The 22,082-nt window shown below is 36.0% G+C and overlaps 1 protein-coding gene and 1 pseudogene across 5 annotated transcripts in view; one reads left to right on the forward strand and one right to left on the reverse strand.

The window, feature by feature from the left end:
• LOC107757144 (tyrosine-protein phosphatase non-receptor type 13-like) overlaps positions 1-9,382 on the reverse strand; it is a 33,611-nt gene extending 24,229 nt beyond the window's left edge. For 2 of the 5 annotated variants that reach the window (XM_016574552.1, XM_016574557.1), the window contains exons 1-12: positions 8,493-8,697; positions 6,031-6,178; positions 5,778-5,938; positions 3,390-3,455; positions 3,067-3,246; positions 2,890-2,965; positions 2,106-2,195; positions 1,371-1,446; positions 1,125-1,278; positions 954-1,025; positions 621-795; positions 346-481 (exon numbers count right to left, since the gene is read on the reverse strand). In XM_016574552.1, coding sequence (XP_016430038.1) covers positions 346-481; positions 621-795; positions 954-1,025; positions 1,125-1,278; positions 1,371-1,446; positions 2,106-2,195; positions 2,890-2,965; positions 3,067-3,246; positions 3,390-3,455; positions 5,778-5,938; positions 6,031-6,154 — 1,310 coding nt within the window. In that variant the 5' untranslated portion in view covers positions 6,155-6,178; positions 8,493-8,697. Of the gene's footprint in view, positions 1-345; positions 482-620; positions 796-953; positions 1,026-1,124; positions 1,279-1,370; positions 1,447-2,105; positions 2,196-2,889; positions 2,966-3,066; positions 3,247-3,389; positions 3,456-5,777; positions 5,939-6,030; positions 6,179-8,492; positions 8,698-9,339 lie in introns of those variants that run through there. The other 3 variants (XM_016574554.1, XM_016574556.1, XM_016574555.1) reach the window with 3 other exon arrangements.
• A 363-nt stretch (positions 9,383-9,745) lies between these two features.
• On the forward strand, positions 9,746-20,368 carry LOC107757145 (mitogen-activated protein kinase 8B-like; annotated as a pseudogene).
• The last annotated feature ends 1,714 nt before the right edge of the window (positions 20,369-22,082 follow it).

Here is a 22,082-nt window from a genome sequence, read left to right on the forward strand (position 1 = left end):
AGCACATAGATGACCCCAAACCTGACAGACATAGACTAAAAGCCACAAAAGTCGGATATCATGTGGTCCTTAAATAGACAATCTAAATATTATGTATGTGCAAACTGTAAGGGGCCATTCATACAGAATGCAAAGCAGTGGAGTGAAAAAAATTATAGAGAAACGTTTTATTTAAGTTGAACTTCTTTTAACTTATGCACAGAGTTTTTAGAATGGCGTATCAATGCAATGGTCAAACACATCCGTCTAGCACGTTTACATATAAAAACAATGGAAAAGCAGCACAGTGGAATGCAAAAGTGTGTTCTGTGTGAATGGCCCCTAAGACAGTAGAAAAAGACATACAATATGTAGGAGATGTCATCAGGGAAAAATTTGACACGGAGAAAAAGCGTAAATTTTGCAGAAGCCACTTTCTTCCAGTAATCTGGGGCAACCTTTGAGATTTTTGTCTCAGGGTCCAAAAAGAAAAATTCACCATCTAAATGAGAAAAAAAAATGTAATTAATGCTCAATTACTTAAGTAAGACAGTTCAAAATGTACATTACAAACACTTGATCCTTTTACAGTCATTAAACCACACAAGAGTACACAAAGGTATATATAAAGACTGAATTACCATCAATGAAAGCAAGGCCAAAGTAAAAGTGCTCCACAAGGTTAGCATGCGCCACAACCATGTCGAAGACATCTCTCCCACGGGACTTGATGTCACATTTCACTGCCACACACTGTTCATTTGGCATGATCACATTAACTTCCCTTTGAGACAAGCCTGACTTGCCTTTCTTTGACTGTATCGATCGAGAGAGAAAGGGGGAAGAAGCTAAATATAAAGAGACACAAACTTGGCAGTAAAGTTAGTTAGTGCAGTAAAGCTGAACAGAAGTGCTGAACGCTTAAAACTGAAGTGTGTTATATAAATAACCAAAAGTACTAAGACATAGTTTACCACTATAGATCCCGGCAGCTCTAAAACTATTTGAGGTTCATCAATCATCCTGGTAAATTCAGGCCCAAGACTCTACAATTAAAACATGGAAACACGCAATTAACATCTAATTAAGTAAGCATAGGATGCAGCAAACATATTATTGTACAGCACAGATGCTAAGAACATTACCTTGGCTTTCCTTTGGGAGAGGCTGACTGCAGACTCACTAACAGTGATACAGGGACTGGACGGTCGGGTTTCACCCTTTTTGGGAACGTTGAGACATGTACTTTGTGACAGCCAACAACTTGTGCTTCGTCTGTGGTGAAGCCCCAGTGGAATTCTGGGATAACAAAGCATTAGAGATTGACATTAACAGCACTAATGGTTAACAGCCTGATATTACATTTAAAAATGCATAATAATACTACTAACTTGTTTGAACCCAGATAGGATGTGGTCTGATTAGGTCTACTTCTGAGAGACCAGGTTTTCTGTTGTTGGGAAATTCCTGGGGGGGGGGAAAAATCAGCTAAACTGAATATTGAAAAATAAAATAAAATAATTAGCTATAGCTAATACTGTATGTCTAAATGCTCTGCAATAAAGAGAAAAAAAGATAGGCAATTTAACAAATTGACATTTTAAACTGTAACAAAAGATTCACTAAACATGTAAACACATGAAATACTTTACTGTTTAAATTTTGGGGTCATAAGGTAATCAAAAATGAATATTTTTTTCAGCAAGGATGCATTAAATTGATCAAAAGTGACAGTAAAGTCATTTATAATGTTACAAAAGATTTCTATTTCAAATACATGTTGTTCTTTTTATTCTAACTTTCTATTAATCAAAGAACTTTGAAAAAGTATAATAATAATAATAAGAAATGTTTCTTGAGCACCAAATCAGCATATTCTAATGATTTCTGAATGATCATGTGACACTGAAGACTGGAGTAATGGCTCCTGACAATTCAGCTTTGCCATGACAGGAATAAAAAACATTTTAAAATATATTCAAATAGAAAACTATATTTATTTTTATATAATTTACTATATTTTTTTTAATTAACTTGGTGAGCATAAGAGTTTTTTCAAAAACATTTTATTAACAAAAATAAATCATACAGACCCCAAATCTTTGAATGCTAGTGTATGAGCTTACCTTGCTTTGGCTCAGAGTCCAAAGACAGTCTGCGAGTCTCTCCTGAAGCTCCGTTCCCCTCTGTATAACCAGGATATGGTCCACGCTTACCTGCTCAACAGAGCCCTGATCACTACCGACACGTAACGCATACTGTGCATCCACTGCATACACAGCAGTTTATACTGCACATGGTTGCACAAGTAACCTCTGGAAAATGGCCAAACATAAGATCACTACGCTTTACATTACAGTTTGTGTTTAAGAATCAGCGCTTTGAGCCTGATTACAACCTTTTGTAATCCCATGTTCGGTTTAAGTTAAACCGTTAATCCTATTGTGGACACTATTTTATTGGTGCGGTGGTGCTTTCTTACGCACATGTTAGTCAAACCTGCAGGGTTTTACTAATTTAATTTTTAGGATAAACATTATAATCCAAGGAATATGTTGGGATTACCACTGAAACGATTAGTTAAGGACAGCGTTTAAGCCAAATATGTGGCATCCGCACTCACTTAGACTTGTTATGCAAAGGATCTGACGTGCACCGATTCTAACATGACAGGCTAAAACTCTTCTATAAATACCCATTACAACAACTAACTTGCATATGTATCAAGACATCAAATCACATTTACATGCAATATAAACTATTTAAAAAAATTAAAAAAAATTAAAATATAAAAATAACATTTTAAAATATGAAACAAAAATATTAATATTATTTTCATATTTTAACTAATTTGACAACACTTCTTTACAATTTCACAACTATAAGAACAGAAGAGGATGAAATTCCTACCATGTAGTCTTTCTCTGATCATCTGACTTTTCCCGCTCAACTGCACAGCATTTTCAGTTAAAGCAGCTCGATCCACCTGGAAATGAAATCTCATGAACTTCTTGGCTAATATTTTTCTAAATTGAGCAATTGAGAAGTATATGAGGTATAAATGATAAATGCTCTTTTTTAACTCACAGAGTCTTGGAAGACATCCTCTACCAGTTGTTTGATGACTTTGTTGGGAGGAGGCAGCAGAGATGCTTTGTGGTGTGATTCACACACCTCCAAGATGGAGTTCAGGTTGGCTCGTCGATGGGCCATGTCCTCACACATACTCAGGAGAAGGCAATTCAGAGAGTCACTTAGCTGAATGGGCTGAACGAGCAGAAAACATATTTATTTTCGCATTGAAGGTGAGAAGCTTAATGTAGCTGCCTTATTCTACACTGGCATGATTTGTTCATCAATATTTTACTTGATTTACTTGTTTTTCTTACTCTAATTTCAGTGAGACTGACCTGGTTTTGAGGGAGATGATAATCAACTGACCAATACAGAGTCATCCCAAGAGAATACACGATTATCTGGAAGAAAAGACAAACATCATCAGCATATTGAGCATTCAAGCACTTTTTCTAAAATAAATCCAACCTTCTTGCGACTAAATTTCATGCTAGGAGACAAAAAAAAATGGTAACACTTAACAATAAGGTTCATTAGTTAACTACATTAGTTAACATGAACTAAGCATTAACAATAATTGTACAGCATTTATTAATCTGAGTTAATGTTAATCTCAACTAAAATTTTAATCAAAAGTTGTGCTTGGCAACATTAGTTAATGCACTGTGAATTAACATGAACTAACAATGAACATCTGTATTTTCATTAACTAACATTAACAAAGATTAATAAATACTGTAATAAATGTATTGTTCATTGTTTGTTCATGTTAGTTAATACATTATCTAGTGGTCGACCGATATATCGGCCGATATTTGACATTTTTCAAATATCGGCATTGGCCGATAAGTTTTTCTGTTTGGCCGATGCGTTCGATGAGGGACTTTTATTTTGACAGGGCTGAGAACGGCAGCGCCTGAGCACAGTGCTCACATTCTCCCTCTTGTTCGCCGTCGTCCTTAACAGTTCTGTCTAATACGGACAGAAGTCGGTCTAATAATCCGATAGAACTGTTAAACAAAGGAATTAAAATGTATACAAAAAGTATTATAACAATTGCTTTTATATTATTAGTAATAGAAAGGCAAACATTATAATACTTTATCGTTTGCCGTCAGCATTCAGCAAATACGTATTTACATCATTTAAACAAATCTTTGAATGGCTAATGAAAATTTAATTTCACAAACCTTGCAAACTTAGTCGAATCCAGTACCTGTAGATCGATTGCTTTGTTCCGAAACAGGGATTAAAATTATTACAATAATATGCAGATTTGATAAGCTTTATGTGTAGACCCATGTGTCTCTATTCTACTTGACTGTTGAGTGCCCTTGACCTGAAGCACCTTTAGCTGGCAGTAACCACTCTGTGGCTGAAGCCCTGCTCTTGTTCCTCGATGCCCTTCCTGAACCAGTGATTCCCTTCTCCTTCTACCCACAGTGCTTAGACTCCTGCTCAGACAGCAGCCAGTGTAGACAGGTTTGTGTCTTCAGTATGCCTCTTTCAGTGTAGTGTCCATTTCTGCTAGTGCTGTGTTTGTATGTTCTGTCACGGTCAAATGAATAACACGTTGCCTTTCTCTTTATGTCCACAGATCATTTCTGTGCTACCTCAGTGCCATAAAAACGTTTTTAACTATTTGACGGCCTTTCTTCAAGAGCTCTTGAAGCACTCTGCACACAACCGGCTGGATGTCAATATTTTAGGTAGGTTGACAATGCACTTTCACTACTTGTTTTTGTGTATTTTTGTCTGCAGATTTGGAGAGCACAGGCCAGTTTCAATGGAAAGCAGAACTCGAAAGTTTATTCTACACAAGACACGTTCAGTACTTCTGTATCATCGAGTATCATCCTACTGCTAAAATCTAGTGGTCGACCGATATATCGGCCGATATTTGACATTTTTCAAATATCGGCATTGGCCGATAAGTTTTTCTGTTTGGCCGATGCGTTCGATGAGGGACTTTTATTTTGACAGGGCTGAGAACGGCAGCGCCTGAGCACAGTGCTCACATTCTCCCTCTTGTTCGCCGTCGTCCTTAAAATACATTTATTTTCACTGCATATCATATCACCACTTTAGGGCGCCTATAGAACGTTCTGAGCGTTTGACAGGTCAGTATTTCTAAGTTAGCTCATTTTTGAGGGTGTGAAAAAAAGCTGTAAAATAAATAAATAAAGTGGGAATACAGCTAACTGGACCGCAGACACAGACAGTTTAGTTTTCCCTCTCCTTCTCTATAGTGCACTATTCCTATTGATATGACTCTATTCGCAGTGTTCTTCGTAAAAATCTGTCATTTTGTGAAGAGAACCTGATTTGATTTGCTATGTATAATAAATTAAATTAAAATTAAATTAAATGTATGCATTTAGCAGACACTTTTATCCAAAGCGACTTTTGCGTGACTTTCGGTCCGTGCAAATTGAATGCTTAAACATTAAATTCTGATTTCAAATTATGCTGCGCTTTATGCATTTGCCCACTGTCATATTAATGTCATTTTCACTGTGTGCTGTATGTAAAATGAGTGTTACCTTACTTACAGTGCATTCAGGCTATACATTTTTTATCATTATGTGTTATATTATTCCCTGGGAATTGAACCCACGACCTTTGCACTGCTAACGCAATGCTCTACCACTGAGCCACAGGAACATATAAATAATAACAATAATATATAGACTACATGCCATGCATCACTGAATGAAACTGACCTTCTCCATGGCTAGCTTGGTGGAGATGGTACGGCCTTGCAGCATCTCTGGGGCTGTGAAGGCACACAACTCATCTGTCATAGCACAGTTCTTGAATGCCAGCGTCCCAGTCGTGGACAAGAGCAGTGATGCAGGAGTTATAATGTTGCAGATATTGTGACCTAGAAAAACAGACCCACATTCAATTAATTTTGCATGGAGTGCACTCTTCACCATCAGGAAAAATCACCTAACTTCAAGGTCAGTGTTTTACCTTTGTAGGAAAGGTCTAAGAGTGATTCAGCTGAGCCCAGCAGGAGCGACCATACCTCGTCCTCTTCCAGCGGTCCTCCTCTGGCTTCCAGCACCTCGGCGAGGGTCACAAACGTGCTGCTCATCCTGCGGAATCGAGAGACAGATACCTGAGAAGGAGAGACACAAGCTAACTGGCTGATGGAGATGGAGAGATATCTGTTGAAAGAGGAGGATGGAGCCTAAACAAAGTGATCAGCAGGGACTCTGAGCTCATCACCAATGTTTCATAACAATATTGTGTAATACACACATGATTTATAATTTGTGATGTGTAAATCTAAATCTGTCTGCAATTATCTATTTTTGTCTTTTGCTGACCTCATTCCAGCTATCAACTTAATTTCTAACTTCATAGGACACATATAAATATATTTCTTCACTTTTGTTTGTCATTTTCAGATCATTTTTGGAGAATAGCAAAACTACAAACAGACCGATTTAATTTTTTTTTTACATATTTGTTTTACAAACTATGCCAAAAGATTTCAGCAGTTTTTTCCCCAATATTAAATATCTTTGTTAAAATATCTAATTCTACTCCACATCTAAGTCTATAATATTTTCCTCTGCTGCAATACTGAACAATACATACAGACAGTTTCCTGAAGTCTTTTGATGCAGTCTGAAGAGTCTAACTGTAACTACTCAAAATGGAAGCCAGAGTGTATACATGTATACTAGAGTAGTCAATAATATTCACTTAACAAAATAATGTTTCTTTGGTACCATTCTTTTTGATTTGATGTAGAAGTTCGTAAATCTAAATTGCTAGCTAGAGCAGAAATGAACTTTAATGTACACACCTTTTTTGGGATTTATTAGAAAATTATCAAAAAAATAGTGACTTTTTAATTCATTTAGCTAAAAAAAAGTTAAGGATTACAGTGATCTGGCATGAGAAGTGGGATATAATCAGATGTCCATAAGAAGACTCCAAGTGACTGCTCAAGTAAATGTGCCAAGAGATGTCACCAGCGTGAGCCATCATGTCATGACATTATTTTCAACGACACTCTTACTCTGCTAATTTCATCATGTCAAGGTAAAATACTACATTGCAATTAATGACACGGAGAGCAAAATATTTTCAGGTTAATCTTTGGTTTAAGTCAAGAGGAATTTACTAAAATGTAAAAAAAAAAATGTAAAGGCTATGTAACAGCTCTCATAAATAATAATGATTTTGCTGTATACTGCTGACTCAGATATTTAGCAGTATATTTTGTAAAATCTGAAGTACTGCTTGAAAAATAAGACATCTATATGACTTTTCAGAACTTTAATATTGTCAAAAATACATTAATTGTAAAATTAAAAATGTAATTTAGATTTTAAAAATTAGATTAAACAATATATATGAATTATATTAAGTAAATATACTAAATGCATTTAAATAAGAATGTAGGATATTTCAAAACCTTACATTCAGTCTTTTGTTGTTTGGTTGTCTTGAGGCTTATTATATTAAACTAGATCAAGTCCATGTGCCAATACAAGGAGATTACAGCGTCTAGTTAATTACACAACCTGGGTGTTAACAGGCTGACTCAACACCTTTGTAAAAAAAAAAGGACATACTAAAATATGGTAAATGCAATAATCTAAATATAAGTTATTTATAGATACCTGAGGTTGTTCACTGCCTCAGTATATCAGATCAATTAGAACAACAAATGTTTGGGCTGGACACATACACACACAAAACTGTACCAATGCAATAATGAGCTTGAACTCCAAAGAAGGTTAAGCAGGACCTGCAGATGTGTAAACATAGGTCTGAACATTACAAGGAGCCATGAGTTTCTTTTTGTGGCCTGTCAGAAATAGAATGCTTAATTTTAAGCACACAAATGCTAAAAACACTTAAATCAACAAAGCTGTATATATGTGCCTCTAAACTTAAAATAAAAATCAATATAAACTTGAGCTCTCTCAGACCATCAGTATCTAGGAAGACATACGATTTCTCATGTACTAAGAGAAATAAATGACACTAAACTCTCTCTGCATTCCTACAATAATCAAATCTGAGAATATTCTGACAAACAGTGTAGCCTCTGTGCACAAATACTAACAGGGGCATGTACAAACACTGCCTAAATTACTAAATATATCAGGAGGTTCGAGAGGTTCTAGGCTTTCCCTGTCCAAAATAAAAAGATACACATGCACCAATCACAGCTCAGCACTGTAGCTTTTTAATAGCATACCAATATAGCTGACCAAGTCATGGCAGCAGCATTAATTACAAACAGACTATACTAAATGTGATCTATCATCTTGGGAATATCAACAGATTTGACCTTCTAGCATTCGGTGTTTGTGAATTTTAAATGAAGACATAATAGTAGATAGATTCACATAATAGTACAAATTCTACTAAATGTGATCTATCATCTTGGGAATATCAACAGATTTTACCTTCTAGCATTCGATGTCTTAAGGTCCTGATCTCCCTCTGATGCCTTCAGTCCCAGCACACACACTTTAATCCTGTGAATCACTACATGTTTCGTTTACCTTCTGTTACCAAGTGCCTCATGTGACCCAGCCACGCACAATCTCTGCTTCAGCATACTGTAGTATTGTACAACCATGCAAAAATGCATTTACTGATAAACTACTCACATCTAATCACTAAGAAGCAACTGATGTCTGTGGGACCTCGAAACATTTTTGCAAATTGAACAACTATTCTTAGACTACAGCTAAGAGCTCAATTGGATTAAATGAGCAGCGACAAAAGAGGATGAGGAAGTCTTCAGGAACATTTTTTTACTCAACACTCCCAAAAACAAAGGTACAAATCTGTCACTGGGACAGTACCTTAAGGAACAAAAGCTAAATGGTACATATTTGTACCTTACTCTTAATATTAGTACCTTAAAGGTACATATTATTACCTAGAATGTACATATCAGTACCTTCTGAAAGGCTACTGCACAGTTTGGTACCTTTTTCTGAGAGTGAAGCTGTGGTCCTTATATGTATATATTTGAATATGCATAATTTAATTTCATGTCCTTGTTGCATGCACAGACGAATTCTGATTCTTTCTCACCACATATTGTGTTAAATATCATTCTGTAGTGGAAATTACATTTAAAACATTTTTGGAATAAAATGGCTGTCTTGCTAAAGCTAGCTAGCAGATGTATCTAAAATACACACAATTGAACATTTCCACACTTTTTGCATAGTTTTACAGCTTGATTGAAAAAACACAGAATTAAAAAAGAAAAAGGTATATTAAAACAATTGGTTTTACCTGTCTATTTCATCTCAAGCTCATCACTGCCACTGTTGTCTCCTTGGTAAACAAAATACTTTTGAAAAAACTTTATTAGGTGCCATAACTGTGGACAGCCCTCTTTTTGAGAAACAGATTTATATAGCAATTTTCATGCAATAAATATTAAAAGGATTTAAGATTCATTTACATAGTTTGTAATGTATTTTCATATTTTATTAATTAAAATAACTATCCGAGTGGGCTAAATATAATATCCTTAAAAGGATGCACAACAGAATTGATATCAATATTATTTTTTACAGATTTTTATAGACAGACAGACAGACAGATAGATAGATAGATAGATAGATAGATAGATAGATAGATAGATAGATAGATAGAATTCTGTATCTATGAATAGACCGGCGTGATGGCACGGAAACGCGTGGGGGTTTATTGACGTAGAGCGCATGTCGTCCGCAGTGCACGCGAGGCCTGCTGCCAGAGGAAGAAAGCGCTTTCAATAAGGTGAGGTCATGTTATCGAGACCAGCAGCAGAATAAGCGCTTTTAATAATCGATAGAGCCTTCACCGCATCGTTTCCGAAGAGTCCTGGTAACGTTATTTAAGTGGCATTTAGGAAGAGGAAGTGTTTATATTTCAATCGTAGCAGGTAAGTAAGCGTTTTAAGGTGGTTTTAATGCGTGGTATTGTTACGCCGTGGGGGAGGGTGTCAGCATACATCACAGCTCATTTTCTTTTATCTGAAACAGTAATACGACAATGTCGCTGTTTTGAATGATGAGGCTTTTACACGTAGCGGCTAATAAATGAGCCGGGCTCTGTGGGTTAACGTTACGTGAGATCGCTTACAATGCTATTTGTCAAGCTGCTCGCTTTGCCAGCCACCCACTGTAACCATACTGTGTGTGTATTCTGGATACCATTTAATCAGGAACGTAACATATGAAAAGCTGAATTACTTATAGGTTTAGAATGCATACTGATCACTGTCTAAGGCTAGACAAAAGATAGGCTATACTATACATTTCTTGTGTGTATATAGTATCTTCCTGGCCTGTACTGTCATATAAATCAGGATACACATATTTTTAAAACATTTAAATGTCACTTCTGAATGAATTGGCAACAGGCTGATTGATTCCAGCTTGACAGAATTTGCCCATTAGATGTGTTTGATGAATAAATTCTTATAATTATTAATGAAACGAAAACAAACTGTGAGCCCTAATTTTTAGTGGCATGAACAAACCATAAAAGTTTGTGTCTTAATCAGGATTTGTCACATTCTTTATATGACAGTAGTCACTGTGTGATTCATTTTTACATTTTTTCTTCATTTTTACTTCAATTGCTTGAATACAGTTTCTATTCATTTCTTTTATTGTGAATAATAATACTTGTGGTTTGAAATTATTCTCTCTGGGAATGTTGTGCTAAGTAGTTGTGAGTCAGTGTTATTAGCCTGGAAGTCTTTGCCTTTATTAGACTCTGATTAAAATGAGAAATTGTGTTACTTAACTTGATTAACTGGATTGTTTGGGTGCATGCCTGATTATACAATATAAGCATTGATATTGGCCTGTATGTCAAAACATGTTTGGTAATTTATTTATTTATATATTTTTTCTTGCTTGATTGTACACCGTTACAACCACAAATCAAAGCTTGTCCAGAATAAAATCTTGGCAAAATTCTCTCTCTGTTGCTGTGGATCCAACATGCAGTTTCTTCATGCTTTCATATTCAGACATATGCAGTGCTACTTCCTCTCATCACAGTGAATTGTGTTACTTTTAATGTACTGCGACATGTCAGGAAAAAATATCCCTGATATTGTGCCATTTGCGGAAACAACATAAAAATGTGGAAGCATTTTTCTGTGGAACTGGGTCATGCTGTTAGTCCTGCTGTTTTAACTCGGGTTAAGAGCTATTAGGAAACTGCCCTACTCTTTAGTGGCGTATGAGTCCCCTTTTTATGTGTGCGTGTGTTTCTAACAGCTGTATGCTCTAGTTATTTTCTTTTTGATGGCATAGAGAGAAAGCCCAGAGCCAAAAAGAGGTTCACTCTATGCTGTCCTTTCAGTTTATTATGTTGTGCCAGAAAAAAAAAGGTACTGCAGGAAAATCATGTGACGGTTATAAAGATATCAGAACAATTGCAATATTATATTGGGTTTTGTTTTGTTTTTATGGTCTAGGTTTGTAAAAGTCTGCCTTGTTCGGATGCTCACACATCGGCTTCACCATGAACAAAAATAAGCAAGAAAAAGAATTCTACAGCGTAGATGTGGGTGATTCAACATTCACAGTGTTGAAACGGTATCAGAATCTAAGACCCATTGGCTCGGGTGCTCAGGGAATAGTCTGGTATGTTCTAGAGCTCGTATTCCACCTCAAATCAAGGACGTTACACAGTCACCGCATCTTTTCATCTGATTTATGCATCCTTTTCCCTTTTAGCTCAGCGTATGACCACAACCTTGAGCGAAATGTGGCTATAAAGAAACTCAGCCGGCCTTTTCAGAATCAGACTCATGCCAAACGCGCATACAGAGAGCTGGTGCTCATGAAGTGTGTCAACCATAAAAACGTAAGTCATGACCCCAAATGGGTCGTAACATGTTGCATGCAATGGGAAATCCAGCAGAGCATAAGCCATCTAATGGATGTGCATTTTCATTTCCAGATAATAGGTCTGTTAAATGTTTTTACATCACAAAAATCATTAGAAGAATTCCAAGATGTGTGAGTATATATTGCGTATTTATATGATTAAAAATGACAGACCCCAGCTGATACCCCCCTAATGCTCTCCCCCCCCTTCTCTCCCATCCACACACACCCCTCCCCTTCTTCTCTGCTCTCTCTTGCCCCCCCCCATCACACCCCCTTTTTTCTGTGCGGAATAAAACACCTCCACTCGGCGGGGATCATCCACAGGGTCTGTGCTCTTTAGCCTAAAGCCTCTCCGCCTAAACAAAAAGACTGCCGTACGCAGCCAAGGTTGCACTGACAGCGAAAAGCTTAATAATCAGTTAAGGTGAGGGAGGGGGAAGGGTTTCATCCCCTGGGCTGATTACAAAAAGCCAGACCTCTGCCTGACTGCAGCTGCTGCTGTGGACTGCATTGCGCTGTTGAGGCAGGGATGTGTTGAGAGGCGACAGGAGGGAAGCGATCAAGTGATCCTCAGTAAACATCGCTGTCCTGTAGTCCCGTTTCACCTTGACTTTACCTCTGTCTTATACAGTGTACTGCTTTTGCACAGACATGACCGGAGTCCTTTGTTAATACAATGAATCTCGTGTCACTGCACAAGGTCGTGTATCATAAATGCTGACCTTTGAACATTAAAAATGCAAATTTCATTTGCAACCGTGGGTAATCAAGCATTAAATGAATAAAAGTGGTTTCATTCTTACAGATCGATTGATAGGTGATGAGAAAACATAGGAACACTGAAAGGAAATAAGTCATCTTTTTCAAGGTTAATGGTGTGGAAAGACTTGTTTGTTTGAGAGTGGAATACAGAACATTAGGTTTGATACACTTTAGCCCTTGGAAATATACTGTTTTTTTGGTCAATTATCAGTCAGACAGGACCATAAGTGAAACCAAAAATAGTGAATAATGTAGCAGACATCTAAACCCCTTTCTAAAGCCACTTATGGCAGTTTATTTGCAATTATTTATTTTGATAAATTGAAACACATTTTTGAAATTTATATTTACCCATAAATATTTCCTGAATGTTAATAGCTACAGCCATGCATCCAAAAGTCTGCCTCTGTTTTGCTTTTTTTCTAATTTAATAAAATTTTTATCTTTACAGTATATTATCAGCATAACAGTTTGAGTGGAAAGTTGAATTGACATGAATTTCTATTTAAAATAAATGCGGTTCTTTTGAACTGTTCTATATAAGAATGTGACACTGAAGACTAGTAATGCTTGCTGAAAATTAATCTTTGCCATCACAGGAATAAATTACATTAAAAAATATATTAAACTAGAAAACAGGTATTATAAATTGTAGTAATATTGCGCAATATTACTGTTTCTTCTTTATTTTAATAAATGTAGCCTTGGTGAGCATAAGAGACTTAATTCAAAAATATTTAAAAAGTCATACCAGCACCAAACAGTATGTCACAACCTTTTCATTATTATTAGTAAAATTTTTTTTTTTTTTTAATCCTAAAACTTTGTGTGTTTTTTTCTTTTCAGATTTTACATTTTTTTTAGGTCTCAGACTTTTGGACTGCCATTATATTTTTTAATATGTGTTAAAACATACAAGCAGTAAATGAGATGCAAGCTCTTATTTACATGAAAAATGCAAAATTGACTAATATTCTATCTTGTGAATCTTTAGGATCTGAAACCCAGTAACATTGTGGTAAAGTCAGACTGTACCCTGAAGATCCTGGATTTCGGTCTGGCCAGGACAGCAGCTACAGGTCTGCTGATGACACCATATGTGGTGACACGTTACTACAGGGCCCCTGAAGTCATCCTGGGAATGGGATATCAAGCCAATGGTCAGTGCTGCTGACAAGTTGCAGAATGCCTAGTTGGCACATCCTATGCATGCTTAACGCCCAATATCATCCTCGTGTTGCAGGTTTCATTTCACGCTTTTATTAGCATTTTATCTAATGCTTTCCTTGCACTAATAGCTTTGTGGTTTCAGCACCAAAATGTGGTACGAGGGATAAGATTTGTTCGGAATTCTTTCTTTTGTTTTCTCTTTGATGAAATGTGAAGCCTGTTCATTGTGTGATGAGTAGACAATGGCTTGGTGTGTTCATTCTAGGGCTGCCCCCTGATAGTCGACTAACCATTAGTCGACAAGAAGAGGCTTTAGTCGATCAAAATTTTATTAGTCGCTTAGTTGCAGAAAAAAAAAATTCCACAGGAAGTGGCAAAGTCATGAAGTCTGTGATGGACAGATCATTAACAGCTGGTCTATGTGGTAATTACAGTACATCGGACATCCAAACGTTCGTTTTGTTCATCGACCTCAAATGTGGTTTATCATCTGAAACATGTAAGTAACTGTTATGGGGTTGACAAGACGTGAGACGTGCGGATCCATCTGCAAGCTTTTATTTAAGAGACGTGGTACATTTAACGTTAACCTAGAAAAATGTGCTCTATTGAAGTGTTTGTGCGGAGTGTGGAAGCTGAATATATCACGCTCACTGCATGACAGTTCACTTGGAGGCGCCGGAGCGATCATTTGCATTTAACTTAAAATACTCTGTCATTTTTGCTCATCCAGAGTAATACATCTTTCGAATCTGTAAAAGGTCTACTTTTATTTGCGTGCATTCACAACAACAACAACAGAACGTTGTGCTTTTGTAAAATAACAAAAGCAAACCTTATTAGGTCTCTTAGGTCTCTGTGAACTTGAGCGTTGTAGCGAATCAGCTCATGGGGAAATATGAATAATTAATCATAACTAGTTATAATTAATTATAAATATTTAGATCCGCGGTAGATATTTACTTGGCCTCTCAGGGTCAACTGTCTGTCAATTCTAAGAACGTTAATTTCCTGGTTAAGGGAAATAACTTTCTTACTGTACAACTCTACACAGAGCCTGTAGCATAAATCTGCAGTTATGAGCAAACAATGACCAACGTCAAGTGTGATACAAGTAAGACTTTATTAACTACATAAACACTATATATATTGTGTGTTTGATTGGTCCAGACGCTACAGCGTGTCAAAAAAAATTTTTAATTAAAGATTAAAACACTCCGCGTTTGCCTCACCGACATGAAAAATATATCTATAGAAAGCGAATTGTCTAATTTTAAATGAACCAATTCAAATGGAAAACAAATATTTTCCGATTATGTAATCCGTATGAAACATGCTGTGGAGATCGCTGCAGCCGAAAATACAGAAAACACTAGTTTATCATTATTATAATGTTAAGGCAGTCTTCTTGCTGTTTTTTCCCTGACGCATTCATAATCATTGCTTCTGCCAGTGCACTGTGGAAAGTTTTATGCGTGCACTTGAGTGTTGATAGGCTATAGGCAATAAAGGCTCATTATTATGAATTATATGGTTTATTAATATAAACGTGCGATTAGTCGACTAATTGCTCAAATGAATGACTACTAGTCGACTAGAAAAATTAATAGTCGTGGGCAGCCCTAGTTCATTCATTTTTTACCCAAACTATAATGAATAAAACAAGTTCTTATGCAACAGTACAAAAATACTAACACCCCCTGACTTCCTGCTTAACTGTTTTCTCTCTTTCCCTCTGCTGCACGCGCTTAGTGGACATTTGGTCTGTGGGCTGCATTTTGGCAGAAATGGTCCGTCACAAAATCCTTTTTCCTGGGAGGGACTGTATCCTTGAGCTGTACAAGTAAAGAAAACTGCATCATCAATGCTAGAATTGTCTGTTGTCATTTTGACAAACTGCATTTTGCTCATGGGCCACATATTGAGTTAGATACTGTATAGTCCCTCGCTAGTCTGGCATAAATGCGTATGACGATTCTTTTAGATTGTGTTCTTTGTTATGCGTGCTGTGTGTTCATCAAACATTGGTTGGTTGTGTTTTGGTTATAGGGTTGACTTTCCAGTTTACTTTCTGGCTAAGTCTAATAAACACCACTAATTTGAAGGGTTAGTTTTGGATTTCTAGCACCTGCTTTTTTATTTATTAGTTGTTTCTCATTGGTACTTGTTCTAGTTTCATATTAAATGAAAAAGAAGCTAATGTTTGAGATTAAAGTCATAACAATATGCATATTATGAGATTATTCTAGTTTATCCTAGAAATTCTTTTAAAATTAATTTTATGTGGCACTAAACTCAGTTGTATGTTGGTACTTGTTGTTCTGTCATTCATTCAGCCATTCTAGCTGTTCTGTTCTCTGCTCTTGTGATAAGGGTCTGACATTGTTTGTTTCATACTGTAAAATTACTCCTTAGAACTTAGAGTCGGTTGCATTTATGAGATACTACTTTTATTCAGAAGGGAATGCATTAAATTGATCAAGTGATAGCAAAGACATTTATAATACTACAAATAATAAAAAATATAAATGCATAAATTGCATTTTTAAACTTTCTATTCATCCTGAAAAATATATCACAGTTTTCACAAAAATATTTAGCAGTTTTTAACATAATAAACGAAATACGAAATGTTTCTTGAGCACCAAATCAGCATATTCTGAAGGATCATGTGACACCGAAGACTAGAGTAATGGCTGCTGAAAATTCAGCTTTGACATCTCAGGAATAAAATATATTAAAATAAAAGTCTATTATTGATTTTTACTGTATTTTGATTAAACAAATGCAGGCTTGGAATGCATAAAAGACTTATAAAAACACATTTTAAAAATCTTACCAACTCCAAACTTTTGAATGGTAGTGTACAGTATATTAGAAATTTGGGATCTTTGAGGTATACCACTAGGTTAAGGGTGGCTTGATGGTGTTTGAGAACACATTGTCCCATCGTCCAAGCCTACATCAGGATTTTGATGTCATCTGTAAAAAATCTAAATCTGTAATATTGTACAATGTTTTTTTTCCCCTCCATCAGTTGAGTCACCATTGTTAGTCACAACATGAGTGTAAATGCTCAGGCCTGTGAAACTCGTTTCCGGTTTATTTATAGTATTGCGATGATCATTCTATTACGTTTGTGCTCCATCCTCGCTGACTTTCCCGGCTAGACATGGCAGATCCTGCATGACGCACATCACTCTGCTTGCCATCTGATTTCATCGTCACCCCCCCCCCCTTTATAGCTCTGTGTTGCATGCTAATTTCACTTTCATTTCATTTTTCAGTGGATGTATGGTCTGTTGGCTGTATCATGGCTGAAATGTTCAGAGGTAGTGTGTTGTTTCCGGGTTCAGATCGTATCCTTACCTGTCTATCATGTGTCATCCATTCCATGGTCATCACTTCTTTTTATTAAACGCAGTACTATGTTTTCCATGGTACACTATGGCTTTTAGGACTAAATAGACTTAGCATAGGCAATCAAAATGAATTAGTTCAATGTACAAAATTTATTGAAAGCCTTCAAGAAGTTCATTTTAGATATTGTAGGCTTGTTTATACTTTTCTTAACCCTCTAATGCCTGAAGATATTGATCAGTGGAACAAAGTCATAGAGCAGCTGGGAACACCATCCCAGGAGTTCATGATGAAACTCAACCAGTCTGTGCGGACCTATGTGGAGAACAGGCCGCGGTACACTGGATACAGCTTTGAGAAGCTCTTTCCCGATGTCCTGTTCCCTGCTGATTCAGAACACAACAAACTGAGAGGTAAATTTTTTTTTCTGTAGCATTTTTTCTTATTTGGGCAGCTTTGTAATCGCTGCTTGCAAATGTCTAAATGTTGGTATTCTGTCAGTGTAGTATTTAAATACCATGGAAATGAAAGACTTCATCCATCATTTAATTGACACACATATTTGCAGAACACAGACAACCTAATTCGCAATTCTAATCTTTTTCAGTGCATTCACAGTGAGTAGCCTGAATAATCAGCTGTGGTGACATGTCAAGCCACTTAAGCCACCATTAACTCTTTGTACTGGATGTGATTTGTTATGCAGCGAGCCAGGCGCGGGACCTGCTGTCTAAAATGCTGGTGATAGATGCATCCAAGCGAATCTCTGTGGAGGAAGCTCTGCAGCACCCCTATATTAACGTGTGGTACGACCCAGCTGAAGTGGAAGCGGTGAGCTTATGCGCATTCACACACACTAATTTCCAATCCATTGCCGTCAACTAACATTCAAGCTCATTGTTTTGATGTAATTTTGATGAATAGTTTACAAAAATAATGTTGGATTTTGTTTTCTCAAATTGTCAAACCAAGGGCTGCAATTTTGAAACCTTTTTATCAAAACTGTTACTTTTTTTTTTTTTGTTATTTCCATCAGTAAATTTGCACAAAAAGAAAACAATAATATTTTGATTGTGCAAATGAAAGGTTTGTAGTTATTGATAAGCTTTTATAATTTATATACATGTAAAGATTAACATTGGTTTGAAAATGTCAAGGATACTTGATGTTTTAAAAAAAATAGATAACTTAATATACACTACTGTTAAAAAGTTTGGGGTCTCTATAAGTTTTTTGTTTAATATTTTTGAAAGAAGTCTCTTATGCTTACCAAAGCCACATTTATTTGATCAAAGATACAGCAAAAACAGTAATTTTGTACAATATTCTTACAATTTTAAACAATGTTATCTATTTCACTGTATTTTACAATGTAATTTATTCCTATGTTGGCAAAGCTAAATTTTCAGCAGCCATCACTGCAGTCTTCAGTGTCACATGATCCTTCAAGAAATCATTCAAATTCTGCTGAATATTTTTGTTAATTGTGATAAATTTCAGAGTTCAAAAGAACAGCATTTATTTGAAATAGAATTATTAATTTCTTTTAAATACAACAAAAAATGATTTACTCCATACGTTTCAACGGTAGTCTATCTAATAGTTCTCACAACAAAAACATGGAGTTTGTGGTTCTGTTTTGTTTGTTTGTTTTTTCAGATAAGCTCATATTCAATACATTGATTGTTTTTCTCACCAGTATAATTATGTGTGCTTATCGTTCTCTCTTCAGCCACCTCCTCTAATCATAGACAAACGGCTCGATGAGAGGGATCACACAGTGGAGGAGTGGAAAGGTGGTTTGTTTTTCTAATTTTAAAGTTCACAGAGTGAAATCCAATGCAAAAGGAAAATGCCAGAGGTTGAGAACGAGCACCATTGCACACGCAGTCGAAATCTTGTCTGCAGGGGTCACCTGATTGAATAGTGTTAATAAGCTCATCCGCATGTTTAAATGTCTGACGGCAGTTGCTAAAATTAGAAAGATTGATATTTCTTTCAACTCATGGAACGTGTGCTGTCAACTTAAACCTTGCCAGTTTCTATGACTTTGTTCATCTGTTCAGCGTATGACAGTAAATATCTAAGTAACAATGCAACTAACTTTTTTTTCAGCTGCATGACAGTTGCTCAGCTGTTTTCAAGACAGTCTAGCCATTCCAAATTTCCAATGACAAACTAGTTGTTCCAACAAACTAGCTACCGAATGTAGTGTGACGATGCTACAAGTTCCTAAAAGTGTTGCCAATTTTGATTCATTTTAGTAATCAGTTCATTTGGAGAAAAACAAAACAATTGACTTTCATTTCAATTCCTTTTTTTCTTCCAAGTATGTAATTACATGCTGGTGTTCATCACCATGTGATTAATTTCCCCTAGTTTTTATGTATCTGTTCAATTTCATTAAAGCCAATTGAAATCCCTATGTTTTTGTGCAAAATAGATACATTTCTAAAGCCATATTCCCTTAAATGGCTTCATTGTATTTAGATAAAAATTGTGTAGTGTAGTCTAATAAGCAAATAAACTTGAATTGACTACTTCAAAATAAATGACCTCACTCTTTCATCTATTCTTTGTCTCGCATTATATTCTAATTATTCTTTCTTTGTCTTCTTCAGAGCTGATCTATAAAGAAGTCCTGGATTGGGAAGAACGGATGAAAAACGGTGTCATTCGAGGTCAGCCTTCCCCTCTAGGTTAGTTAAGACGAGTTTCTCTTAGTCTAATGCAGATCGTGTTGATTATTTTTATTTTTATTTATTTTCAATTTGCATATAACCACACATCATGTGCGGGCGATCTAACTGACTGTTGTGTTTCACATAGCACAGGTGCAGCAGTGATCAACGGCTCACCCCAGCCCTCCTCCTCTTCCTCCATCAATGATGTCTCCTCCATGTCCACAGAGCCCACCGTGGCCTCTGACACAGACAGCAGCCTTGAGGCCTCCGCAGGACCCCTGAGCTGCTGCAGATGACTATCACCTTCCCCTGGCGTTTCTCTGTGTGTGGCATGGTATCAGATTTAGGCCAGTTTAATACTTCATTTTGGGTCAGGTGTGGCTTTTTTGAGTTCCGCTCTAGATGCTGTAAATGACTACACAATTTTATCTTTTTAGCAGCAGCCCTAATAGGCTTAGCCAATGATAGTGAACTCCTTAACAAATCTCTTCTTTTATGAGCTACGTTTAGAGTATTTTGTCAAGTTGTTGTAGAGTGATTTTGGAAGGTAATCTGTAAAGATTGAATTGTGAATATATTTTCTCAAATTAATTTATTTTGAGTCTTTTTTTCCTGGTCAATGTATAATTTACTTGGTCACTTGGGATATGAAAATCTTTAGAAACAAGTCCATATTAGTATTCTTGAATGGACATAACAATATTGCACAAATTAATATCAGCATAGTTATTTAAGTTCATTTTGACATAACTTGCCTGAGGTGGCTTTTTCTGGGTCATATTTTCCATCACTGTGCACAGCACATTTTATTTAAATTTTGTACAGTTTCATTTAGATATAATAACTTACAACATCAAAAAAATATTTTTATATGTACATTGATTTATTTTACCAGGCTGTTCTTTTTTTCATGAATAGTTTTGCTGCTGGTTAATTTCCTGGTTGAATGTGAAATGTGACGTGCTTGTGCGTATGTCTGTGGGGTTCTCGTTTTTGTTCTAGTCCTAGTTACCTAGGATTTCAGCACCTTTTTTATTTTTTATAATTAAAAAATTGTTTTACCTCTTCAAAATCTGCGTATAGAACAAGCATTGCGCTTCATTATTGTATCATTGCATTTTGCATTTTTTTTCTCTGTTTTTTCCAACCCTTAATAAGGTTTTGTTTTGTGACATATGAGTCAGAAATTTCCTGAGCTGGTAGAACAAATGTTAATAATTTACAATTATTATTTTATTATTATTATTATTTGGAACACCAACAATAGAGTCTACACTGGTTAATTTTTAGCATATTCCATTAGAGTTTTAAGCTACTTATTTATTTTTGTACAACAGTGAATGAACCAGATTTGAAAATAATTTATCTCTAGATCGGTTTTACTTTTAGTGTTTTTTTTTGTTTGTTTTTTTCCCCCGTCAGGTTGGAAGGTCTTTATTGGCATATGATGTGCTGTAAATGAATGGGACCTACTGTTTTGGGGATTGACCTACTGTACATATGTGTTTTGTAACTTGTGTCATTGAATACTGTGGAGCTCCACACATTATTTGATAAAACGTTTAAGAAAAATCAGGGAAGTGGGTTTCTTTTACATTTGCTTCTGAATGTGAAGGTGATAGAGAATGCCGAATCGGCCTGAAGTTGTGGAGTTTAGAGGGAATCTGAATGTTGTTGACATATGGGGTTCAGCCCATTGGATATATTTACCTGTGCACAGGGTAAAAACTCAATATTTTGCTATTACTTTATATTATTGTTGTTTTGTTTTTAAGTGCTCTTAACAGTGGCAATGATTTTTAACCCTATATACTTGCCTGGGAAGCCTGAGCCTGCTGTACCTGCAAAGAGCAAAAGCTTCTGAGCATGTGATATGTTTTAGGCATGAAACACAGAGCCATTTGAAGGTGGAGTCTGAACTACCTCACACTGATGCTATACTGCTACATTTTAAAAGTATTATTGTAACCTTTATTTCATTTTATTTATTTATTCAGAAAAATAGGAGTGTTCAACTGTCTGTATAGTTTGAATCTGTGAGAAAGTACAGTATGTATGTGTATACAATTCAGCGAGTATGTCTTGGTTTATTCTAATCTAGACTGTTTTGTTTTCTTCAGCTTATGTGCAGTAACTCAAAGCTGAACAATGAACCGTTATT

This window comes from Sinocyclocheilus rhinocerous, unplaced genomic scaffold (assembly GCF_001515625.1).
Source record: "Sinocyclocheilus rhinocerous isolate Xijiao unplaced genomic scaffold, SAMN03320098_v1.1 scaffold503, whole genome shotgun sequence".
Taxonomy (NCBI): domain Eukaryota; kingdom Metazoa; phylum Chordata; class Actinopteri; order Cypriniformes; family Cyprinidae; genus Sinocyclocheilus; species Sinocyclocheilus rhinocerous.